We start from the raw sequence: 25,726 nt of genomic DNA, 5'->3' as shown, positions 1-25,726 counted from the left end.
GGAACCCTGACAAATACCTTGAGACCATGAGAGCCAGACAAGTCAATACACTGAAATCACCAAGTACCTGGGTCCTTGATTATGCTGCTTAAGTGCTAAATGAACCAATCCTGAAACTGTCTTTCCATCAGATTTCTTGCTAAACGAGTTAGTAAATCTCCTAATTATAAAACGGGGCGGGGAGAGGGGCAGATCTTAACAGACACCTAACCAAAAATGATACAGAAATGGCAAATAAGTATACGAAAAGATGCTCAACATATGTCATTTAAAAATGCAAATTAAAACAATGCAATTGTTGGATGATAGATTTTAAATGCATATTACTAAGTGAAAAGAAGAAAGTCTGGAAGGCTATATAGTGTATGATTCCATTTAGGTAAAACTGGAGAGGTAAACAGATGAGTGGTTGCTAGGGGTGGAGGGGTAAGGTTAAACAGGTGAAGCACAGGCAGTGAAACTCATGTTTGTTTAATACTGTAATGGTAGACAACAGCACTATGTGTTTGTCAAAACCCACAGACTTTGAACCCTGGTACACGTTAATTTTTTAAAAAATGTTTAGGAGGTCAGAGAATCTCAGCATGGACTGCAGAGTGTGATAAAGGTAACTGTATTAGAAATGCATGAATCAACTTCACTGCAGAGGGTGGGGGCAACAGTTAGTGATCTAAGTAACATTAGGGATGAGTAGGATCTGTAAGACCAAAAGGCAAAAGGTACCATATTTAAGCACTGTATTAATTGATAAATGTGTTCCCACAAGGGTACAGATAACCATTCTGAAATCAGTGTACTGGAATTGAACAATTAAGTAAATGGATGGCAAATGGTAGGAGTTACTTTTTTCACTGCTGGAGCGGAAGATTATCAACAAGGGAAAAAGCTAGAATGATCCCTGTGATAACAGATTAGAGTTGGAGATAGCACTATGAACTCATTTTAATTTTACATAGATACAGATGACCATATACAGAACTATTTATAGATAACATGTATACACAGGCTAATATACACATGTATATTTTCCTTGCTCTGTCACCTGAGAGAACCTAAAAGTAATGACATCCCAGCAGCCCAAGAGCAGTAAGTTCTGGTGCCCTGATCTTGGTTTCAAATACAATTTTCCAACAAAAGGAGCCAGAGCTCCTTAGAGAAATAGCTGATTCTAGGACTAAGGCAGGAAAAATACAAGAGAAATCTGGCAAATCTTGTAGTACCAGAATATACTGCTAAAAACAAAAAACAAAACACCCCAATGAAACGCCAAAAACATAGGGATATGTCAAAGAGCTCCCAATGGCCAAAGCTGTGGCAATATGAGGCAACAAAACAGTACTGGATTATAGCTAATATAATAAAATATATATTTCATTATATACGAAAATATATAGCTAATAAAGTTATAAAATATATGTATTATAAAATGCATATCTACAAATCTATACTAATAAGATGACATAGTAAACAAGTGGGGGAGAAAAGACAAATCTGTGCAGAGGAATTCCAAATGCAAGAAATTCCTTCAAAGTTTTGCCTTCAAGGAAGTGAGGCAAAACTCCCATTTCTTAAATGTGGGCCGCATGTACTTTCTTCTGAAGAGTACAGCATAGAAAGAGGGAAAGAAGAGTATCTTTCTAGAGAAAGGTGACAAACACTACCTCAGACAAAATGTTAATGTCAACAGTGACGTGTACCCTTGATATGTTATGAAAATGGCACTTCACTTCTGTGGGCTTTCCTCCTCTAAACCCGTAATCCCACCCTAATCATGAGGAAACATCAGATGAATCCCACTTGAGGGACATTCTGCAAAATAACCAGGACTCATGAAAATTGCGAAAGTCATCAAAAACAAGGAAAGTCTGAGAAACTATCATAGCCCAGAAGAACTTACAGAGACATGAAAACTAAATGTAATGAAATACTGAAACAGAAAAAGGCCATTTAGTAAAAACCAGGAAAATGTGAATAAGTATGGACTTTAGATGATGGTAAGGTATGGACATTGGTTCATCAGTTTTAACAAATATACCATACTAATATAAGATGCTAATAACAGAAGGAAATGGATGTGAGGTATATGAAACCTCTCTATACAACCTTTTTTCTGTAAGTCTAAACTATTCTAAAATAAAGTTTCAAAAAATTAATGGGCAAGAATACCAAAAACATCCTGAAGGTGGAAAGAATAGGGGAAATATTTGAGCAGGGGTTGGGAAACTACAGCCCACAGCCTAAATTGATCACCAGTTTTTGTAATATGTAATATGTTTTACTGAAATTTAGCAATGTTCATTCATTTACATATGTCCAAGGCTGCTTTTGTGCTACACTGACAGCACTGAGTAGCTGCAACAGACTATATGGCAGAAAAGCCTAAAATATTTACCATCAGGTTCTTAACAGAAAAAGTTTGCTGACCCCAAAGTGAATAACTAGAACACAAAGGGGAGATCATAAGTATCAGTAACCCCATATAATATCTGAGAAGCTGCTGACATTCCTTGACCACCCTGAACAGAGGCAGGTGCTTCCCTACCAAATTCCTGTAGCTTCTTTTCCACATACGACTAGTCTCTCTCCTGTACTACACAACACCTCTCAAAGGCAAGGATCTCAATAGTAATTCTCTAAATGCACCCTGAACTCAGCAGATAACTGGCTTTTATGACGTTAGAAGTTGACTTCCTACACCACCAAGACATATTTGCTAACAAATTCCCAACTGTGTTCATGTTTCAGCAACCGTGTGCATAAACAGACTAGTCACCTCCTAAGACTGCAGCCTTGAGAATTCTTCAGGTCCAGAAGTTGAATCTTGACTAGTCAACCTGACCAGGATCATTCAATGACTAAAGATAGGAACGAACTACATGGACCAATTATGGCCAATGAGGTATGAGAGGAAATACGGGGAGGGTTTATGGACTTTCCTTCATTCTTCTAGGGACATATATCAAAACATTACTGTTTCCAGTTTGAGGGCACTGTTGTGTAAGCATGTGGTACTTAGCATCATAGCCATCCTGAAACCACACGTGGTCAATCTTATGACCCCAAACTATCACCCTGGGAAGAGCAGAGCATATGAATGTAATGAGCCCACCATGTCTTTGGTGATATTAAACTGCTAAAATAAGCACACAATCTCTGTACTACCTATCATGTGCAATAATAAACCACTTACCATCAAGTTATCATTACACCATGTACAATGTTAACCTATTAAAAATGAAATATTTCGATCTTGATTTTTACGGATAAGCTGAGGAACTAAGAACTATAACTGTAAACTGTTGGCTCTATTGTACTTCTAAGCAGAAAAATTATTTTAAAATATATTTTAATTGAAAACTAGTACTCCATAGTTGGGATGTAGGGCCATAAGATTCATAGTAATCTCTGCAGTAATGCTGAAGACATATGAGAAGTATATTTCACTCTAAGCTCTGAGTATTTTAATAACTTAGAAGTTTACTACTTCTTGCCTATATCCTTTGTATTTATCTGGTTAGTAAAATGCTCCATCAAAAATAAAGTCTTTATCAAAAATCTTTTTTTTTTTAATTTTTTTTTTTCAACGTTTATTTATTTTTTTGGGACAGAGAGAGACAGAGCATGAACGGGGGAGGGGCAGAGAGAGAGGGAGACACAGAATCGGAAACAGGCTCCAGGCTCTGAGCCATCAGCCCAGAGCCCGACGCGGGGCTCGAACTCACAGACCGTGAGATCGTGACCTGGTTGAAGTCGGCCGCTTAACCGACTGCGCCACCCAGGCGCCCTATCAAAAATCTTTTTAAATATAAACACAAAGATGAAGTACATAAAAAGTTTTAAAACAAATAAATGATTACACCTAAAGGCTTTGTTTTTCTTCCTCCTAATACTGAAATGCCAGTAGGAAAAACAATTTTACGGCTTCTTTAGATGAAATAACTTTTCCACAAAAATTATGAAAATTTTCTCAGCACTAAATTAAATAGTTGAATACATGCAATCACTATGGGGTTGGACAAAGCACTGATTAAATATTTGTAAGATAACTGCTTTTTTTTTTTTTTTTTAAATTTTTTTTTTCAACGTTTTTATTTATTTTTGGGACAGAGAGAGACAGAGCATGAACGGGGGAGGGGCAGAGAGAGAGGGAGACACAGAATCGGAAACAGGCTCCAGGCTCCGAGCCACCAGCCCAGAGCCCGACGCGGGGCTCGAACTCACGGACCGCGAGATCGTGACCTGGCTGAAGTCGGACGCTTAACCGACTGCGCCACCCAGGCGCCCCAAGATAACTGCTTTTAAGTCTTCAAACTCTATAATTTACCAACCACCACCCAACTTAAAGCAAACCAAGATGCCAAGGACTACTTTTGTAAATATTCCTATCTCTATCAACCTTATCTAAGAATGAAAATATTCAAATCCAAGTGGTTAATTCACTCAGCATGTATATGATGAGCTCTAGTATGTCTGCTAGATGTTGGGAACAATGGTATCAATAGATACTATCCTGTACCCGTTTAATGAAATATAAATTGTTAAATGGAAATGAACACTATAAAGAACAAGGACACAGCTCAGGGACACAGCTCAGAGACAGTCATTACAAAAGATCTAAGCTGGGGCACCTGGATGGCTCAGTCGGTTGAGCACCTGACTTCAGCTCAGGTCATGATCTCCCGGTTCGTGGATTCGAGCTCCGCGTCAGGCTTTGTGCTGACAGCTCAGAGTCTGGAGCCTGCTTCAGATTCTGTGTCTTCCTCTCTCTCTCTCTCTCTCTGCCCCTCCCCTGCTCACACTCTGTCAATCTCTCTCTCAAAAAATAAATAAAACATTAAAAAAAAGATCTAAGCTATACCTAGGCAAAAATTAGTCTACAATAGCAGGAGAAGCAGCAACAGACACCATGCCAAGACCTGATCAAAGCACATTACAGATGCTACCATTTTTTCTGCACTGTAGTCTTCAAGATAAAAACTACCATCATCCCCATTTTATAGATGACAAAATTCAGATGCAGAGAATTCATGTAACTTGCCCAAGTCATAGAGTTACTAAGTGCCTAAGCTGGTATTCCATCCAGAGGATCACATATCTCCAGAGTGTATGCTACTAACCACTGTACTGCTTACACTACCTTTCTTAGCCTACACTTCTCATAAACAGAATCAGCACATACATGACAGGTAGCCTGGACTGCAGCAACCTGAGTAAGAGGTGACAGGAGCCAAATGTAGGCAGTTCCTCAGGCAAAGTGCAGCCTGTTACTTACCCACCCACCTCTGTTCCCACACTAAGGAGTCTGGCTGGGCTAGTATGTGCCTGGACAAAAAAAAACAATCTCCATCAACCCCCTCACTTGCTTTCTCAACATGACCTGAAAAGATGAGACTAGCAAGAGCACCTGACTTTTATCAATCAGGTCATCTGCCTTCAATTGGAAAAAGATAAGGGTGAAAACTACTCCCATTGGTCCCAAACATGATCTCCAACTCACAGATCACAGTACACAGTAAACATCAGTGAGTGACTCCCAACATGGAAGCAGTAGAGAGAAAGAGGCTGTCATATACACAAACTGACTAGAATTGAGTTTCCATAAATAAACTGATACATCTATATCCTGCTGATTTTTGGCAGGAGTGCCAAATCCACTCAAAACAAAAGCACAGTTTCTTCAACAAATGGTGCTGAGACCACTGAATTTCCACATATAAAGAATGAATCTGAAACCCTACCTCACACCATATAGAGAACCCAAACCAGATAAATGATCTAAGCTAAAACCACAAAACTAGGAAGAAAACACAGAGGTAAATCTTGGATTTAATCATGGATTCTTAGACATGACTCCAAAGCAGCAACAGTAACAAGCAACAAAAGACAAAAGTAGATATTGGGCTTTGTCAAAACCACAGACGTTTAAAATGAACCAAAACCCTAAGTGTATGACATAAAACTCTCACAAAACAACATAGGGGAAAAGCTTTGTAACATTGGATTTGACGAGATCTTGAATATGACACCAAAAGACAAAGGCAACAAAAGTAAAAACAGATTAAATTGAATGTTACCAAAATTTAAAACTTCCACACATCAAAGGATACAATCAACAGAGTGAAAAGGCAACCTATGGAGAAGATATTTGTAATGCATGTATCTGAAAAGAAAGTAATATTCAGAATATATCAAGAACCTCTACAGCTCAAAATAACAGTCCAATTTAAAATTGAGCAAAGGACTTCTGGTGGGAACTTAAAATGGTGCAACTACGATGGGAAACAGCATGGCAGTGCCTCAAAACTTAAAAATGGAATTACCCAATGATTTAATAACTCCACTTCTGGATAGATATACAAAAGATTTGAAAGCAGGGTCTTAAAGAAATATTTGTACAATCATGTTCACAGAAGCATTATTCACAATAGCCAAAAAATCAGAAGCAATGAGATACTCAACAGATAAATGGAGAAACAAAATGTGGCATATACATAAAACGGAGTATTATTCCATCTTGAAGGAAATTCCAAGACATACCACACATGCCTTCAGCAATCCTGAAGACAACATGTTTCGACATGTGTCAACAACAACAACATTGAGGTCATTATGCTCAATGTCACAAATATACAGTGTATGATTCCACTTATATGAGGTATCTAGAGTAGTCAGACTTATAGAAACTGAAAGCAGAAAGATGGTTATTAGGGAATGAGGGACAGGGTAAATGCTACTTAATGGATATAGAGGTTTCGTTTTACAAACTGAAAAAGTTCTAGAGATTGGTTTCACAATAACGTAAATACATTTAACACTACTAAGCTGCACAATTAAAAATGGTTGAAATGGTCAATTTTATGATATACGTATTATATTGCAATATTAAGAATTTCTTGAATCCACTGTGTTTCTATATATTGGCAACAATTATGAATTTGAATTTTTAAGAATTTACATATTTAATATTTACACTATTGTACAACAGCATCAAAAAATTTGAAACGGGGTATACTCTGACAAATGATGTGAAAGGCCTATACACTGAAAACTCCAAAACACAGGTGGGAAATTTTAAAGATCTAAAATAAACGGAGGGATACCTCTTTCATGAATGAGAAGATTCAATGTTTTCAATTCTTCCTAAACTCATTTTCAGAATCAACACAATCCCAATGAAAATATAAGCAGGGTTTTTTTGTTTGTAAAAATTGAAAATCTGATTCCAGAATTCTAAAATGCAAAGGACACAGAACAGACAAACAATTTTAAAAGAGAACAAGTGTGGAAGCCTAACAGTACTTGTTTCAAGTATTAATATATACCTCTAATAATACAGATTAAGCAGTATTGATCTACAGATAAAACAGAATACAGAATAGACTGACATATATGGATAACTGAATTTTGACTAAAGTGCAACTTTAGTGAATAAGAAAGTCTTTTCAACAAATGATGCAACAGTTATCCATACACAAAAAGAGAACTTCCATCCATACTTTGCACCATATTAAAAAATAATTCAAAATGGTCATAAAACTAATTGTAAAATCTAAAAAGCTTATAAAAACTGAAGGAAATCCTTGTGATATTGAGTTAGGCAAGCATTTCTTAGATATAAACCAAAACCAATCCATAAAAGAACAAATTGATAAATTTCATCAAAATTAAACATTCTGCTCTTCTAAAAATTTTTTTAATGTTAATTTTTGAGAGAGAGAGAGAGAGAGAGAGAGAGAGAGAAAGAGAGAGCACAAGCAGGGGAGGGGCAGAGAGAGAGGGAGACACAGAATCCTAAGCAGGCTCCAGGCCCAAAGCTGTCAACACAGAGTGGGACTATGGGCTCAAACTCACAAACCGCGAAATCATGACCTGAGCCAAAGTCGGATGCTTAACTAACCGAGCCACCCAGGCGCCCCAAACACTCTGTTCTTCTAAAAGCACAGCTTAAAAGAAAATACTTGTGGGGCGCCTGGGTGGCTCACTCGATTGGGCATCTGACTTTGGCTCAGGTCAGATGAGATATCTCACGTGAGATATCTCACGGTCCGAGAGTTTGGGCCTCGCGTCGGGCTCTGTGCTGACAGCTCGGAGCCTGGAGCCTGCTTCAGATTCTGCGTCTCCCTCTCTCTGATCCTTCCCCGTTCATGCTTTTTCTGTCTCAAAAATAAACAAACATTAAAAAAAGAAGTTTTTTTAAAGAAAATATTTGCAAAGCATATATCTGATAAAGGACTTACATCCTAAATCTATAAAGTACTCTCAAAAATCAATTATAAGATAAACAACCTAACAATAAAAATAGGCAAAAGACTCGAACAGACGCTTCACCAAGAGGATATAAAGATGACAAATAAGTTTATGGAAAGATGTTGAATATCATTAGCCAGAGGGACATGCAAATTAAAAACAAAATAAAACAATTAAAATACAGATCTACTACAAGGGCTAAAATTGACCAAGTGTTGAGGATGTAGATGAAGTGGAACTGTCATAGTGCTAGTGACAATGTAAAACTGTAAAATAACTTTAGAGAATGGTTCGGCAGTTTTCTTTAAAAGTTAAACAATACACCTACCATATGATTTAGCCACTGCACTCTAAGTATTTACTTAAAAGTATATCCCATACAAAGACTGGTAGACAAATGCTCATAGCAACTTTATTTGTACTGCCAAGCCTTAGTGATGAAGCAAATGTTCATCAACAGCTGAATGGATAAACAAATTGTGGTATGGTATGTCCATACAATGGAATACTACTCAGCAACAAAAAGGAATGCACTGATTTATACAACATGGATAAATCTCAACTCATGCTGAGTTTAAAAAAAAAAAAGCCAAACCAAAAAGAGCATATGCTAGAAAATGAACAGTAATATATAGTAACAGGAAGTAGATAAATGTTTGCTTGTGAAGTAGGTGGAGAGAAGATATAAAATGGGCACAAGGAAACTTCTGGGAGTGATGGATATATTCCCTGTCTTGATTGTGGTAATGATTCCACAAGTGTATACACATGTCAAAATACAAACCTGTATAAACATATATAGTTGTTACTATGTCAATTATATTTCAATGAAGCTATTTTTAAAAGATAAACAAATACAAAACTATTGTATTAAAAAGTCAAGCAGGGGCATCTGGGTGGTTCAGTCTGTTAAGCATCAGACTCAATTTCGGCTCAGGTCATGATCTCACGGTCAGGCTCCAGGCCCAGCTGCAGAACGTAGCATGTGGAAATGATACTAGACAGAAAGTGTAAGCAGAAAGATGCATAATTTGTGGTACCAGCATACAACATGAACATTTAAGGGCATTCACTTGCTTTCTCAGCCACCACACATTGCAAAAGAGCACCAGTGTCTGAACTCTGCCACCTGCCCATGCTAATCATCTCACTAAGCACAGTAAGTATCAAAAAATTCACTGTCAGTATTCACTGCAGTTTATCAATACGGAGTCCATGCACCCTCAGAGACCAGGAAAGACTGGGTAGGAATCTATCTGTGCCCAAATTAGCAGGTTAGCATCAGGGTCCCACAGGAGAAGGAACCAGGGAATAGAGTCTAGGTTTCCTTGAGTAAATTTCTTTGAGTAAACATCCTTCAAAAGTTCCAGCTCTAAGCATATAAAATTATCAACTTTTTTTTTTTTTAAGTTTATTTAGAGAGAGAGAGAGAGAGAGCAGGGGAGGGACACAGAGAGAGGGAGGGAGAATCCCAAGCAGGCTCTGCACTGTCAGCACGGAACCCCACACAGGGCTCAAACCCACCAACTGTGAGAGCATGACCTGAGCCAAAATCAAGAGTCGGACACTCAACCGACTGAGCCACCCAGGCGCCCCCAAATCATCAGGTTTAATTTTTCGTAAATGACTTGTCAGGAATCACGTATACATTCTGACCATTCGTGCCGAAAATATTGAGAAATAGTAACAGCCAATATTTATTGAGAACTTACTAGGTACAAGGTTGCAGTAACCCTAGCAATCCTCTGAGGTAAATACTATTATTAATTCGGAGATGTTATGCAACTTGTGCAGGTAACAAAAGGTGGGAACTGGGATTCCGAGCATGCTCACTTAATCACTATGCTATAATGCTTCAACCTGCTGGGTAATTTATTTTTATCCAAAAAGCCAAGGAGAACCAATAAAAAAACTTAAGGACAGCAGTAATTATGACACTAATCAACTAAGAACTGATGGTGAGGGTAGCAAGGGTCCCGAGAGAGAAGTCAAACTCTAAGTCAAAAACGCTGAGGAACTGAACCAGAGGGATGCAGAGGAAGCCAACAACCTAAAATCTTTGCCTGGTAAAATTAGCTACACTTGGCGAAGTACTGGGTGTCCTTAAGTACAGCAACGGATGAGGGAAGCTGTTTCCCATGTTACTAGCTTGGTGGCTGATGAGTAATTATGGCCTGTCCATTCAGACCCAGGAGGACCTGGCGGTTTGGCTCAGGTGAGGGGCAGGAATATGATGTCTCCTTTTTAAATAATCAGAAACAAAACGAGAAAAAACAATTCTCTGGAATGTCCTCTCACCATGAAATAAACCTCCCTTCCCAGACATCTTGTCTTTGAAATGAGGAACCCTTAACGCTTTTTCAAAAATGAGAACTCACTTGAGCAAGGAGGGCCCTTCAACACTACTACTAAGCTCTCCTCTCCTTTTATGGATGAGGCACCGAGTGGCAGGGCACACCGTTCTCACAGGACCAATACCAGAACCAGCTCTTCGGGCTCCATTCTACTTCCCCCTCCTCCCAATTCTGTTAATGGAGACTCGTATCACCAAGTAATATTCATCTAGCGTCTCCTAAAAGCAAATATAGGTATGTAAGCTAAAAATCTGTAAAGTAAAATTTGTAAAAAAAAAAAAAAAAAAAAAAAAAAGTCGACCGCATACATTTAACTTTCCTAAAATTTCTGGTTTTCTTTGGCAAAACGTTTCCTAGGTGTTACCCTGTAACGTTTCTGTATTTCCTGTCCTGAATAGAGCAGAAAAACCCAGGGTCTTTAAGGAAGACTGGAGCTCTGTGTTTTCTACTCCCCCATAACGAACCGGAGGCGCCTCTGAGCCGGCGGGCTCTGCCGAACCCGGGCCTATGAAATCAGCGCCCCGGCGGCCACCCGAACCCGGCGGAAACCCGGAGGGAGAGCGGCCCGAGCGTTCCCGGCCGACAGGCCCCCACACGCCCGAGGAGGCCGGGCCGGGAACTGCACCACGGAAGTGGAACCGCCTGCCGCACGTCTGGAAGTTCCCGAAAGGACTAAACCACTTCTCGGGACCCCGCGCACAGTGCTTCCCGAGACAACAAACCACCTGAAGGTTTGTCCGGCGAGGCGCAGGAGTGGCCCCGTAAAGGACGGGCTGCCCGAGAGCGGGGGCCCACGCGGCCTGTCCACGTACACCCCCCCCCCCATCCCCGGGCTCCGCACCCCGGCCCCGCCCAGGCTCCCTGGGCCGCACCCGCGCTCACCAAGAGGCCGCCGGCGGCCTGCGCGCCCGGGCGCTTCTCTGGCATGGCTCCCGCCGCGGGCTCCGACGCCGCCGCGTCCTCCGGCTCCGGCGGCGGCTCCGCGCTCATGCCGCGGCCATGCCCGCGACGGCTCGGGGTGCTCCGGGACGACGACGACGCCGCGGACGCGGCGGCGGGGCCCGCGCCCTCATGGGCTCCGTGGCCCGCGGCGGCCTGCGGGTCGGGTGGCGGCGCCAGCGGCGACGCCGAGGGCTGTAAGGGCGGCTGAGGCCGGAGCCACCAAGGAGGCGAGGCCGGGAGCGCAACTGCAGAGGCCGCCGGTCGCACCCGCCGCAACGACCGCGACTCTCGCAGCGGCCAGCGGCGTCAGGGGCGGCCCCGGACGGTCACAAGGCCCCGCCCCGCCCCGCGCCCCAGCTCCCGCCTGGAGCTGGGCGCCCGCGCCGGAGGCCTCCGGCAGCGCCCCGCCCACCTCAGGCCCCACCTCCACGCCTCCGAGGCCGCCGGGGCGTGCTCACGCGGCCGCCCGCCGGAAGTATGTCATCTCCCACCGCCTCGCGGCCGTGCTGTTTCCTGAAACACTGTCCAGTCTGGGGAAGTGACTTAGATGAACGACTGTTTTGTAATTTCGGCGCTTGTGGAACGGCTCCTGGTGTCCTCTTCAGGCACAGAAATGGACACATCCTGACGCGGAAGGACACCCTTCTCCAGGCCGCAGTCCAGAACTGGGAAAGCGCTATATGTACTGTGACCAGGCAGTCCGTTCCTCTGCGAAATCCGAACAAGCTGAGGGAGAGCCCAGTCAGGCTGTGGGGTGCGGGGAAAGGACAGTGTTAGGAAACGTGAGGGCCCCTGGTCCAGTCTCGGGCCACTGATGGCTCCAGCACGGCGGGTTTGCACGGGTTACTCAGCAGCACAGAACTTAGCGTATGAAATATCTAGGGAAAGTGAACACGAATCCGGGCTTCATAAATGCTAATATCGTCATCACTGGCCCTCAGAGACCTTGTGAGCTGCACAATTTGGAGTACTCATACACGATACACTCAGAGTATTTTCTCCTGCTTAGATAGTTCAGCATTCATTCAGTGCCTCCTTGAGAGGAGACGAGTACCTTGAAACCCTGAAGGCCTCGTGTCTTCCTCCTCATCAGACCCAGACGGACTTAACCGAGAATGAAGTAAGTGCCATCAGTCCACTACTGATTTACATCTTGTGTTATTACCGTGAGAATTAATAAAAGGAAACCGGAAGGGGGAGCTCTCGTGCCCTATCCCTTGGGTCACCTGTAGACCCAACAAGAAGAGACCCAATTGCAAATCCGCGGTGCTTTAGCTACTAGTTACTGTCCCAGCGGGAGGAAGAAAGGTTCTTCTCTCCCAAGCTCCAATGAAAAGCCATTATACTTTTTGTTTGTAATAGCTTTCCCAACTTTCTCTGCAAGAGAACATTCCTCTCCTTTGTTCTTGGGGCTTGTCTATGGTTTTGCCAGTAGCTTGCTTCCTTGCCCTGAATTGCAATTCGTTGATATTTCTGAATAAACCCATCTTTGCTGATAAAGTAACTGGCAGTTTTATTTTTAAAGTTCCAAACAGTTAATGCACAATCCTAAATATGTTTGTCTGCTCTGACATACTGTATAAACTGGCTTAGGTCCCTCCCAGGCCTTGAGCTAGTATAACCTTGGTGTCTTAGCTCAGGCAGCATAACAAATACCACAGACTGGATGACTTAAACAACAGTCACGTTCTGATGAGAGCTTTTTTTCCCCGGCTTACAGATGGCCTCCTTACTGTGTCCTCACAAGGACAAGCTCTTTGGTTTTTCTTATAAGGTCATTGATCTCATCATGAACACCCTGCCTTCACGATCTCATCTAAAACTCACCACCTCTCAAAGACCCTATGTCCAAATACCATCACATTGGAGGTTTGGGCTTCAACATTCACATTTTTGGGAGGACACAATTCAGTCTGTAGCACTTGACCTACAGAGACTGTTCAGACTGTGCTTCCCAAAGCACATTGATGTCCAAAACTGGCTTTTCCTGAAAGAACACTATTGTTTTCTTAATCTCAAGCAATCAACCCAATTGCCCCCTAATGCAGGGACTGTACTGCTACTTGGCCTTGATTAAAGACACTTTAGTTCACAATAGGAGACTGATCGAATTTTAGAAGTCACCAGCATTGAATTGAGACTAAGAGATTTCCCAACAATATCTTAGCCAGGTTGTCATCTAACTCCTACTTAAACATAGCCAGAGAAGAGATGTGTTAAACACACCCAATTCACTTATGGATGGCGTTCATTACCCTTTCATTGAGCTAAAGACTGCTTGCCTCTTTCAGCCATGCTTTCCTCTGCCTCTGCCTGCTTTGTGTATATAAAAATGTCTAATTGCAATTGCTTAAAATGTCAAAATAAACCTGCCATCTTTCCTGATTATCCTCCAAATGCATACCAGTTTGTTAAAATCCCAGTTGAAATGCATTGGCAGAAATATACCACTGTAAGTAGTATTTGATGAAAGCACTGTGAGGTGGTCCCTTGATCTGGACAGTCATAAAAGTAATTTTTAAGAGGTGAATTGTGTAATTGCATTATGTTAACAGTTATACCATAGGATTTAAATAGACCCTTATCCTTACTTCTTAATTGATTCAGCACTGATCAAGGTCAAAGACCTGGGAATCCAGGGACACCTTGGTGGTTCAGTAGGTTAAGCATCCAATTTTGGCTCAGGTCATGATCTCACTGTTCCCCAGGTTGAGCCGCACGTCAGGCTCTGTGCTGACAGCTCAGAGCCTGGAGCCTGTTTCAGATAACTGTGTCTCCCTCTCTCTCTGCCCCTCCCCACTCACACTCTGTCTCTCTCTCTCTCTCTCTCTCTCTCTCTCAAAAATAAATATTTTTAAAAATTAAAAACAAAAGACCTGGGAGTCCACATAATTTAATCCAACATCCTAGGCTCTAAGAAAGTAATAGTGCTCATGGAAAGATGTGTGTTACTTTGTTTCATCCAAGAGTGGTTTAGATATCTTCAATTGTTTGAATTCATATTATTAATGAAAAGATTCTTCTCAGGATGTTAATAGGTATGCAAGAGGAAGAGTGTTCCCCTGGTAGGAAATAACTATGTGTTAAATAATTACAAAATTAAAATGTTTTCTTTTTTGTTGCCAGATTTCCTCTAGTTTTATTTATTTTTAAAAAAATTTTATGTTTATTTTTTGAGAGAGAGAGAGCTGTGGAGGGGCAGAGAGAGAGAGAGAGAGAGGGAGAGAGAAATCCCAAGCAGGCTCCATGCTGTCAGCACAGAGTCTGATATGGGGCTCAAACCCACAAACTGTGAGATCATGACCTGAGCCAAAACCAAGAGTTAAATGCTTAACTGACTGAGCCACCTGGGCACCTCTCCTTTTGTTTTTTTTTTTTTCTTTTTTTCATTTTTTTAAATGTTTATTTTATTTTTGAGACAGAGAGAGGCAGAGCATGATTGGGGGAGGGGCAGAGAGAGAGAGAGAGAGAGAGAGAGAGAGAGCGCCACAGAATCTGAAGCAGGCTCCAGGCTCTGAGCTATCAGCACAGAGCCTGATGCAGGGCTTGAACCCACGAACCGTGAGATAATGATCTGAGCCAAAGTCGGACACTCAACTGACTGAGCCACCCAGGCACCCCATATCATGATTTTTCTAACGAGAAAATATGGTAAGAAGTGTTCCTCAAACATTTTTATTCTTGAAACACTGATTAATATATTGAAGATGTGTAGGACACAGTTTGGGAAGTGCTGCTTTTTTCTTTACTGATTTTTAAAGATGCACATGAACATGAAATATGCATACAATAGTGTAGCATAGAAAGATCGTAAAACAATAATATGTGTGATATTTTGTAAAACATTAATTTAAAAAAGAATGGGGCATCTGGCTGGCTCGGTTGGTTAAGTGTCCAACTCTTTATTTCCACTCAGGTCATGATCTCACGGTTTGTGAGTTCAAGCCCTGCACCAGGCTCTGTGCTGACAGAGTGCAGGGATTTTCTCTCTCTCTCTCTCCCTCTTCCCACCCCCTCTCCTCCTCGCTCTCTGTCGCGCCTGCTCCTCTCTTTCTCAAAATAAATAAATAAACTTAAAAAAATTAAAGTACTTCTTTAATAATGATTGGCTTTAGAGCTAAGAATATTTTTCATATAAATTTCTGATTTGGGACTATATTTTAATAGACTTTTATAATCAGAAGAAGAAAACTGACCAATTTCCCAATCTAAAAAAATATGAATTATGCACTTTTTTATTACTTTCCTATAGCTACATAGCAAATTACTACAAATGTAGCAACTTAAGTGAGCACCAATGAATTATCTCAGTGTCTGTGGGTCAAGAATCTGGCAGACTTTAACTGGCTTTGCTGAGGGTCTCACAAGGATAAAATCAAGATGCCATCTGACCACATACTCATATGGAAGCTGAACTACATAAGGATCTGCTTCCAAGCTCTCTCAAGTTATTGCTAGAATTCATTTCCTTGTGGTCCTGTGACTATGGGTCCCATGTTCTTGCTGGCTATTAGCTCCTGCTCTCATCATGTAGAAGCTGCTCTCAGATACTTGCTAAGTGGTCCTATCCACGACAGTTTGCTCCTTCACACTTCTCTGATACTTCATCTTTTAAGGAGCTCACTTGAGTAGGTCAGGGCCATCCAGGACAGCCTTCCTTTTGATTAACTCAAAATCAACTGATTATTAGTAGCCTAATCACAGAAGTGATACCTCATTAGATTCACTGGTCCTGCCTGGACTCAAGTGGGGGGGTTTGCACACCAGAATACAGGAATCTTGAGGACCATTTTAGAATTCTGCTTACCATACACTTCTTTAGAAAAAGGAACTTCTCTCATTTGTCTTTGTAGTCCCATGGCCTGGCTTGGTGCCCAGAACAGAGGAAATGCTCTATAAATGCTTGTAGAAGAAATTAAACCAGGATAATACTGTTTCAAACAGGGTGTATTTAGGAAAGAAGGCCCCCTAGTATGGATTGGAAGTCTTTCCTACTTAATTTTACTGGACTCATACAGTATATTGTATGTTGCTAATCATGTTTTGGAAGGCAGAAATGTTCATAGGGGGCTCCTGGGTGGCTCAGTCAGTTCAGCATCAGACTCTTAATTTCAGCTCAGGTTATGATCTCACTGTTGTGAGATCGAACCCCATGAGCATGGAGTATCCTTGGGATTCTCTCTCTCTCTCTCTCTCTCTCTCTCTGCTCCTCCCTTGCTCATGCTCTCTCTCTCTCTCACATAAAAAAAACTTAAAAAAGAAACGTTCATAGGTACAAGCAGAATGGGTAACAATCCAAGGAATTATATACAAGGGTGAGGATGCAGTCTCTTGTTCTTACCTGGTATGTCTATGCCAACATTTAGAACTTCAGCTGGAATTTTTAGTTGAGGTGCATGTGGATCAGATATTTAATATTTAAAAAAACCTGTGGTCTTTAATTCACAAATTTTAAGAAATAGATTAAAGGAAATGGTGACAGTAGTAGCTGAAAGACTGACTTGAGCTGGAATCTCTTCACCTCTTATTGCTTGTGCAGCCTTAAGAAAGTTATTTAACCTCCCTAATCCTCATTCTCCCCATAAACAAATTTGGGGTATTAATACCTACCTTGTTGTGATTGTCGTGATGATTAATTTCAAAAACCACAGTGTTGCGACTGGCGCAACAAACACCGAGATCAGGGTCCTGAGGGTAGGGGAATGTAAGAAAAAAAAGAGAAGAGAAGCCAGTTTGGGAACAGGAGGGTCCCCTGGGCTGATGGCCCAAGTGACGGCTTTATTGTTGCCGTACACAATCTTTTATATCAAGACTCTTATGGGTCAGGTCATTCTAAGAATAAACAGGTTTCACATGATCACTGCCAACCAAAACATTTAGTTCTGTGTACCTTGTGAACTTTCTAAACGGGTCGCAGCAAGACCTTGTTGATAGATTGCTAGCAAAACACAGTTCCCGTGTTTGTTTCTATTTGACCCGGGGTAGAAAAAGGGGGGTAACATTACTGCCAACACCCACAGACCACAGGCTTCAGGAATTAGATTTCTCAGCCTTGACAAGGCTTTCGTATGCCTTTGCAAGTGGGGGAATGGGAGGGGGAACCACCGGGTTGGCTGAGGCAACAGGGAGCCGTTGCTCGACCCGGTCTCAGCCTGGTACCGGGGTCCGGCCTCCCACACCACAGTATGTAATTATACATAGAGATAATTGAGATGATTTGTTGAGATGATTAATGTAAAGCTCTCAATTATTTTCTGTTTCTTTCTGGATATTCTCTCGATGCCTGTGGGAAGAGTTAAGTAACATTTGAAAATAATCACTCACACACACTTAAAGCCTTTACTTTGTTGCTTCTTTTAATGTGCTTCTTTAATGTGCTTCTTTTAATGTGCTTCTTTTAATGTTGATGCTTTCTCACTTGTTGAAACAGTATTGGGTTATCACAACAAGAGCACTCCTTAATCCCCAATCTCCTATTTCCGCCATACTCCCACCGACCTCCCCCTGGTGTCCATCAGCGTGTTCTCTGTAGTCTGTTTCTTGGGGATTAACAAGTGTACTTGTGATGAACACCAGGTGATGTATGGGAGTGTTGAGTCACTATAAAGTAACCTGAAACTACTATTACACCATATGTTAACTAACTGGGATTTAAATAAAAACAATTAAACTCTCATATTTTAAAGGAATAAAAGAAATAGTAGGTTTTGCTATTTGTTGCATTACTTACGAGTAGGCCACATTTGCTCACATGCTTAAATCTAAGCTAAGACAAGAGGAACTTTTTTTTTCAGTAGACTTTGTCTAATGGCACATATACAAGTCCCAAGGTTCTATAAAATTGTCCCATTCTTCAAACCTGTAGTCCTCAACCTGGGGTAATTCTGCTTCCCAGGGGGTATTTGGCAATTTCTGGAAACCCTTTTTATTGTCATTTTATTGGCTCCTGGAGAGAAGCAGTTGGTAAGAGGCCAGGGATGCTAATAAACATCCTACGATGCATAGGATAGTCCCTCACAGCAAAGAATTATGAGGTCCAAAATGTCAGTGGTGCTAAGGTTGAGAAACCCTATTTTACATAAAGGAATTTGTACAATGTAATGTAGTCGGTATACTATTTTGGAAAGAAAATACATGCATGGTCTCCTAAATCATGGTGGTTTCCACAGTGGAATACCATATAGCAATGGCAAGAATGAATGAATTATAACTTCCTCAATAGCGTTTTGAACCTCACAAGATGATGTTGAACAAAAGAAGCCAGACATAAAAGAATATAGACAATATGATTCCTTTTACGTAACTCAAAAATACAAAAAAAAATGAATTTGTTTTTCAAAGTCAGGGTTATCAGTATTGTAGAGGTTTCTATATGGCTGATCATGTTCTCTTTCTGGATCTGGATGCTGGGTACACAGATGTGCACATTTAGTGAAAATTAATCAATTTTATATTCATGATTTGCCTACTTTTCTGGATGAATACTTAATTTAAACAAATAGTTTTCTAAACAAAAAGCAAAATATATGCACGATGCCATGCTATTTGATTATAATGATTATATCATTTATGAGCTAAAGTATCACTTCCTGTTACCTGGGTCCCCAAACCAGAAAATTTTGTAGGCCATTTTCTTAAGCTACACTCACAGTAGAGCAATGGAGGTTTTTAAAGTTTATTTTTTATTTACCATAGCATCCACTGAAATTTGCTATAACATTGATAGGATATATAGAACACGGTGTGATTCCACTAAGACTAATCTTAAAATAAGTACGAGATAAGGACGCCATTATAATGTTGGTAGGAATGCTGACAACATTGACTGCATCTTTGGCCCTACCTCTTGTTTATGTTGGTGTAGTGATATGTATGCCAGGCCCTTTGGAGATTAATATATGGCCTGACCAGAAGGCAGGAAGGCTTGTTCTGATTGTCCCTAAATTTCTTTAGATAATTAGTAGAAATAAAATAGTTTCTTTCTCTCCTTCCCCTCTGGCACACAGATGGCACCACTTTAGATAACCAGTAGAAAGAGATAACCTTGTTTATTCCCCCTCCCTCCCCTCTAGTACACATATGGCACCACTTTAGGTCCGCAAAATCTGTGGATTAAGGTCTGGACTTGGCAGAGAATAGCTGCACAACACCTGGACTGTCATCTGCCTGATTCCCAGCCACCCCAAAATTGTTGTCACTACATTACCCTGAATAAAACTGTGTAAATGGTGTGGAGTAGCTTGCTTCATTTTTTGGTCTTAAAAGCCTGGAAGATATTTTACTGTTCCTCCTTCACCTTCTAACAATTGCTGATGATCAATATTACCATGTCAGAGCAAAATATACTAATACAGTTCTTTTTCCTAAGAGGAGGGATACAAGAGTTCATTCAGTTTGATTATATATTTTTGTTGGGTTTTTCTCCATTTGAATGAATTAATCATGCTGTCTTAAAGCCGAACTTTAAGATTGAGGTAAGCTTAATACCGCATTACACTAAAATCAAAGACTTAAAATCGAAGATTTTTTTAAGTCACCCTGCTGTGCACAAGGAGTGCAGGAGAACCTCAGCATTCTTTGCCACTGAGGACTGCACCCGCCCTTGCTGTGCCGTGTTCACCTGCAGCCTTGGCTGCCAAGGACCTCTGCAGGGTTGACTGCTGCTAACCTCAGCTGACAGAGTTGCTAGGAGTCCACACTGCTGCACTCTCCCAGAGCTGGAGTTGCCAAATCCCACCTAGCTAGCACCCTCAAAACCAGCTGTAGGTGAAAGTCTTTGCCCAGTAAAGTTTTTCTGTAAAGTCTGGAAGAGGGGACTTAATTCAAATGCACTTGTCAATATAAGGCTATCAGAAACACACACACACACACACACACACACACACACACACAGGAAATCAAGGAAAAAAGAAACAACCAATGAAAGAGAATAATTTTTCAGTTAGAGTCCCCAGTGGAAATCTATGGATTTCCTGACAAAGAATTCAAAATATTGTTTTAAAGAAGTTCTGTGAGCACACAAAAAAACACAGGCAACTCAACAAAATCAGGCAAACAATATATGAGTAAAATGAGTTCCATAAAGAGAGAGAACTTATAAAAGAGAACTAAGATAGAAATTCTGATGCTGAAGAATACATTTGAATGAAATGAAAAACACAGTAGCTTCAACAGCAGACTTTAGAAGAAAGAGTCTTCAAACTCAGATCATTTAAAAGTATCCAATCAGAGTGGGAAAATGAAAAACAGCGAAGAAAATCTGCAATATTAATGGGGAAGCATCAACAAAATCAATGTATGAATAATGGCATAGCGATATATCCTAGAAGAAATAATGGCTGAAAATTTCCCAAATCTTGGGAGAGAAATAGATATCCAGACTAAGGAGGCTGAAAAGTTTCCAAACAGGATAAATACAAAGAAGAAAACACAGGGGTGACTTTGGCTCAGGTCATGATCTCACGGTCTGTGAATTCAAGCCCCGCATTGGGCTCTGTGCTGACAGCTCAGAGCCTGGAGCCTGCTTTGGTTCTGTGTCTCCCTCTCTCTCTGTCCCTTCCCCGCTCATTCTCTGTCTCTCTATCTCTGTCAAAAATAAATAAACATTAAAAAAAAATAAAAAACAAGAAAACACAGAGATACATTAGAACCAAACTTTCAAAAATCAGTGACAAAAATAGTATTTTGAAAGCAGGAAGAGAAGAGCCAGTTATCACAAATAAAGGAACTTTTTAAATATTATCAGTGGATTTCTCAGCACAAACCTTGCAAGCTGGGAGAGTGGGAAGATATATTCAAAGTACTAAAAGAAAAAACTGCCAGCCAAGAATAACTATATCCAGCAAAATTTTCCTTTGAAAATGAAGGAGTGATAAAGACATTCCTAGACAAGCAAAAACTGAGGAAGTTTAACACCACTAGACCTGTCTTACAAGAAATGCTTAAAGGAGTCTTCAAACTAAAGTGAAAACATGTTCAGGGTGCCTGGGTAGTTCAGTCGGTTGAGCAAATCTGACTTTTGATTTTGGCTCAGGTTGTGATCCCAGGGTCATGCAATTGAGCCCTGTGTCAAGCTCTGTGCTGAGCGTGGAGCATGCTTAAGATTCTCTCTCTCTCTCTCTCTCTCTCTCTCTCTCTCTCTCTCTCTCTTCCTAGCCCCTCTCCCCCACTTGCAATTGCTATCTATCTCTCTCAAAAAAGAAAGAAAGAAATGAAAACATGCTCAACAGCAGCATGAAAGCTTAATTCTCACTGGTAAAGGTAAATATACAACAAATGGTTGCACTGTAATGGTTGTTTATAAATTACTTTTAACTCTGACTTAATGGTTAAGAGAAAAATTTGTTCATGGATACACAATATAAAATGAAGTAAACCGAGTACAAGAACACAATGTATGTGGGGGAGGATAAAAGTGTACAGTTTTTGTTATGCAACTGAAATTTAAAACAGGGTTATAACTACAGACTATTCTATGCAAGCCTCAAATTAACTACAAAGAAAAAACCTATAATAAATACACAAAAGATAAAGATAAAGGAATCAAAGAAAATCACTAAAATATAAATCAATAACAAAAAAAGACAGCAAGAGTGGAAGAGAGAGGCAAAAGAACTGCAAAACAAGACAAAATGGCAATAGTAAGTCCTCATTTATCAATAATTACTTTAAATATATTCAAATTAGCATCACCAGTCAAGAGGCATAGAGTGATTGAATGGTTAAAAAAGCATGATGCAGTAGTATGTTGTCTACAAGACACTCTTTTAGATTTAGGCTGAAAGTGAAAGGATGGGAAAAGATATTCTATGTAAATGGCAACTGACAGAAAGTAGGGGTGGGTATAAATTATATCATATAAAATAGACTTTAAATCAAAACCTGCCTTTAAAGACAAGGTCATAATATAATGATGAAATGGTCAATTCAGTAGTAAGATATAACAATTATAACTATGTACACACTCAACATCTGAGCACCTAAATATATAAAAACAAATTTTGTATACCTGAAAGGAGAAATAGGCAGCCATAAAATAATAGGGGAGAGGCGCCTGGGTGCCTCAGTTGGTTAAGTGTCCGACTTTGGCTCAGGTCGTGAACTTACAATTCATGAGTTCATGGAGCCCCTGTTGGGCTCTGTGCTGATGGCTCAGAACCTGGAGCTTGCTTTGGATTCTTTGTCTCCCTCTCTCTCTGCACCTTCCCTGTTTGCACTCTGTCTCTGTCTCTGTCTCTGCCTCTGTCTCTGTCTCTGTCTCTCTCTCTCTCTGTCTCTCTCTCTCAAAAGTGGGAATTAAATACCCCACTTACAATAATGGATAGAATATCCAGACAGAAAATCAATAAAGAAAGAGATGACTCGAGCAACATTATGTCTAAATGGATCTAACAGAACCCAGCCACCCAGCAGCCCAAGAATACACATTTTCAGACACACAGAACATTCTTCAGGTTAGATCACAAGTTAGATCATAAAACAAATCTTAACAAATTTGAGAATATCAAAATCATTCCAATTATCTTTTCTGACCGCAATGGAATGAAACTAGGAACCAAAAAATATCAAGAAAATGGGAAATTTTTACAAATACATGGAAACTAAACACCATGTTCTTGAAACCACTGGGTCAAGGAGGAAATCAAGAAGGAATTTTAAAAGTATTTCAAGACAAATGAAGATTAAAATACATTATACCAAAACTTATGGAGTAAGGCTAAAGTAGCACTAAGAGGGATGTTTATAGCAATAACCACCACCATTAAAAAAAGAACAAAACCTCAAATAAACAATCTAACTTACACCTTAAGAAACTAGAAAAAGAACAAACTAAGCATAAAGTTAGGAAGGAAATGATAAATATTAGGGCAGAAAAAAATAGAAAAAAAATCAACGACTAAGTCAATTAACAAAAGATTAACAAAATTAATAATTTTTTAAGCTAGACAAGAAAAAGTGGAGGCTAAAATAATAAATTCAGAAATGAAAGATGATGCAATATAGTGATGGCTTATAAATAAAAAGAATATTCAAAACTGAAAGGCAACGGATGGAATGGAAGAAGATATTTGCAAATGACATATTTGATAAAGAGTTAGTATCAAAAATTTATAGAGAGCTTACCAAAGTCAACCCCCCCCAAATAATCCAGTGAAGAAATGGGCAGGATAGACACTTTTCCAAAGAAGACATCAAGAGGGCAAACAGACATATGAAAAGATGCTTAACATCACTCATCATCAGGGAAATATAAATCAAAACCACAATGAGATACCACCTCACACCAGTCAGAATGGCTAAAATTAATAACTCAGGCAACAACAAATGTTGGTGAGGATGTGGAGAAAGGGAAACCCTATTGCACTGTTGGTGAGAATGCAAACTGGTCTAGCCGCCCTGGAAAACAGTATGGAGGTTCCTCAAAAAATTAAAAATAAAATTACCCTATGACCCAGCAGTTGCACTACTAGGAAGTTATCCAAAGGATAAAAAAAAAAAAAAAAATGCTGATTCAAAGGGGCAATGCATCTCAATGTTAATAGCAGCACTATCAACAATAGCCAAATTATGAAAAGAGCCCAAATGTCCATCAACTGATGAATGGATTAAGAAGATGTGGTATATGGGGGTGCCTGGGTGGCTCAGTCAGTTAAAAGTCCGACTTTGGCTTAGGTCGTGATCTCTTGCAGTTCATGAGTTCATGAGCCCATGTCGGGCTCTGTGCTGACAGCTCAGAACCTGGAGCCTGCTTCAGATTCTGTGTTTTCCTCTCTCTCTGCTCCTTCCCTTCTCACACTGTCTCTCTCTCAAAAATAAACATTAAAACTTTTTAAAAAAAGATGTGGTATATGTATACAATGGAATACTACTCAGTGCTAAAAAAAAATAAAATCTTGCAATTTGCAACAATGTGGATGAAATTGGAGGGTATGATGCTAACTAAGTGAAATAAGTCAGTCAGAGAAAGACAGGTGTCATATGATTTCATTCATATGTGGAATTTGAGAAACTTAACAGATGCTCATGGGGAGGGGAAGGAAAAATAAGATGAAAACAGAGGGAGGCAAACCACAAGAGACTCTTAAAGACGGAAAACAAACTGAGGGTTGATGGGGATGGGGGTGGGGTAAATGGGCGATGGGCATTAAGGAGGGCACTTGTTGGGATGAGCACTGGGTGTTATATGTAAGTGATGGACCACTGGGTTCTACTCCTGAAGCCAAGGCTACACTGTATGTTAACTAGCTTGAGAATTAAAAAAAAAAAAAAAAAAAAAAAAACAAGTTGCCAATAGATATGACAAAAAACTACAAAAAAAAATCTCAAGAAAAAAAATCTTAACAGACTGTTATAAAAAATTATATGCCACCAAAATTGGTAAGCTAGAAGAAATAGATAGCTTCCTAGAAACATATAACCTACCAAAGCTGAATCAGAAGTAGGAAGTCTGAGCAGATCAATAATAAAAGAGGTTGAATCAGTAATCAAAAGTCTTCCAACAACAAAAAAAATCAGGACAAGGTGGCTTCATAGGTGAATTCTACCAAACATTTGAAGAATAATTAATACCAATTTTCCTTAAACTGTTTAAAAAAAATGAAATAGGGAATACTTCAAATCTCATTTTATGAGAACCACACCACCTGAATACCAAACCAGACCAAGGCACCACAAGAAAACTACAGGCCAATATTTCTGATGAACACAGATGCAAATATCCTCAATAAAAATTAGCAAGCCAAATTCAAGAGCACATTAAAAGAACCATACACATGACCAGTGGAATTTATCCCTGGGACACAAGGGTGGTTCAATGTACGCAATAAACACAATATACCACATAAACAAAATGAAAGAAAAAACCCACCTAATCATCTAAACAGATACAGAGAAAACATTTGACAAAACGCAATATTGTTCATCATTAAGACTTAACAAAATAGGCATAGAAGGAACCTAGCTCAACACAATAAGGTCATATATGAAAAAGCCCTCATCTAACATCATAACAAATGGGGAAAAAATGAAAACTTCCCACCTAAGATCTGGCACAAGGTAGGGATGCCCACCTAGCCACTCTCTTTAATAATAGAAGTCCTGGCCAGAGAAACTCAACAGGAAAAAGAAATAAAAGACATCTAAATGACAGACGAAGTTATCTTTGTTTGCAGATAACAGTTTAG

General features: G+C 40.1%; 1 protein-coding gene and 2 long non-coding RNA genes across 3 annotated transcripts in view; 2 read left to right on the top strand and 1 right to left on the bottom strand.

The window, feature by feature from the left end:
• The window catches only part of LOC147574633 (uncharacterized), a 111,583-nt gene extending 108,329 nt beyond the window's left edge, over positions 1-3,254 (top strand). Inside the window, exon 3 of the long non-coding RNA XR_015243363.1 lies at positions 2,746-3,254. This is a non-coding gene — a long non-coding RNA (uncharacterized LOC147574633). The remainder of the gene's footprint in view (positions 1-2,745) is intronic.
• Positions 1-11,912, bottom strand: part of SLC71A2 (solute carrier family 71 member 2) — a 76,043-nt gene extending 64,131 nt beyond the window's left edge. Inside the window, 1 exon segment of the mRNA XM_086684748.1 lies at positions 11,484-11,912. Within this exon segment, the coding sequence (XP_086540874.1) occupies positions 11,484-11,591 (108 nt within the window). The 5' untranslated portion in view covers positions 11,592-11,912.
• A 76-nt stretch (positions 11,913-11,988) lies between these two features.
• Positions 11,989-25,726, top strand: part of LOC147574632 (uncharacterized) — a 40,626-nt gene continuing 26,888 nt past the window's right edge. Inside the window, exon 1 of the long non-coding RNA XR_015243360.1 lies at positions 11,989-12,663. This is a non-coding gene — a long non-coding RNA (uncharacterized LOC147574632). The remainder of the gene's footprint in view (positions 12,664-25,726) is intronic.

This window comes from Puma concolor, chromosome D4 (genome assembly GCF_028749965.1).
Source record: "Puma concolor isolate L17-30 chromosome D4, mPumCon1.1.hap2, whole genome shotgun sequence".
Classification (NCBI taxonomy): Eukaryota; Metazoa; Chordata; class Mammalia; order Carnivora; family Felidae; genus Puma; species Puma concolor.
Note: the sequence above shows the minus strand (reverse complement) of the source record. Positions and strands in the feature narration are given on the sequence as shown.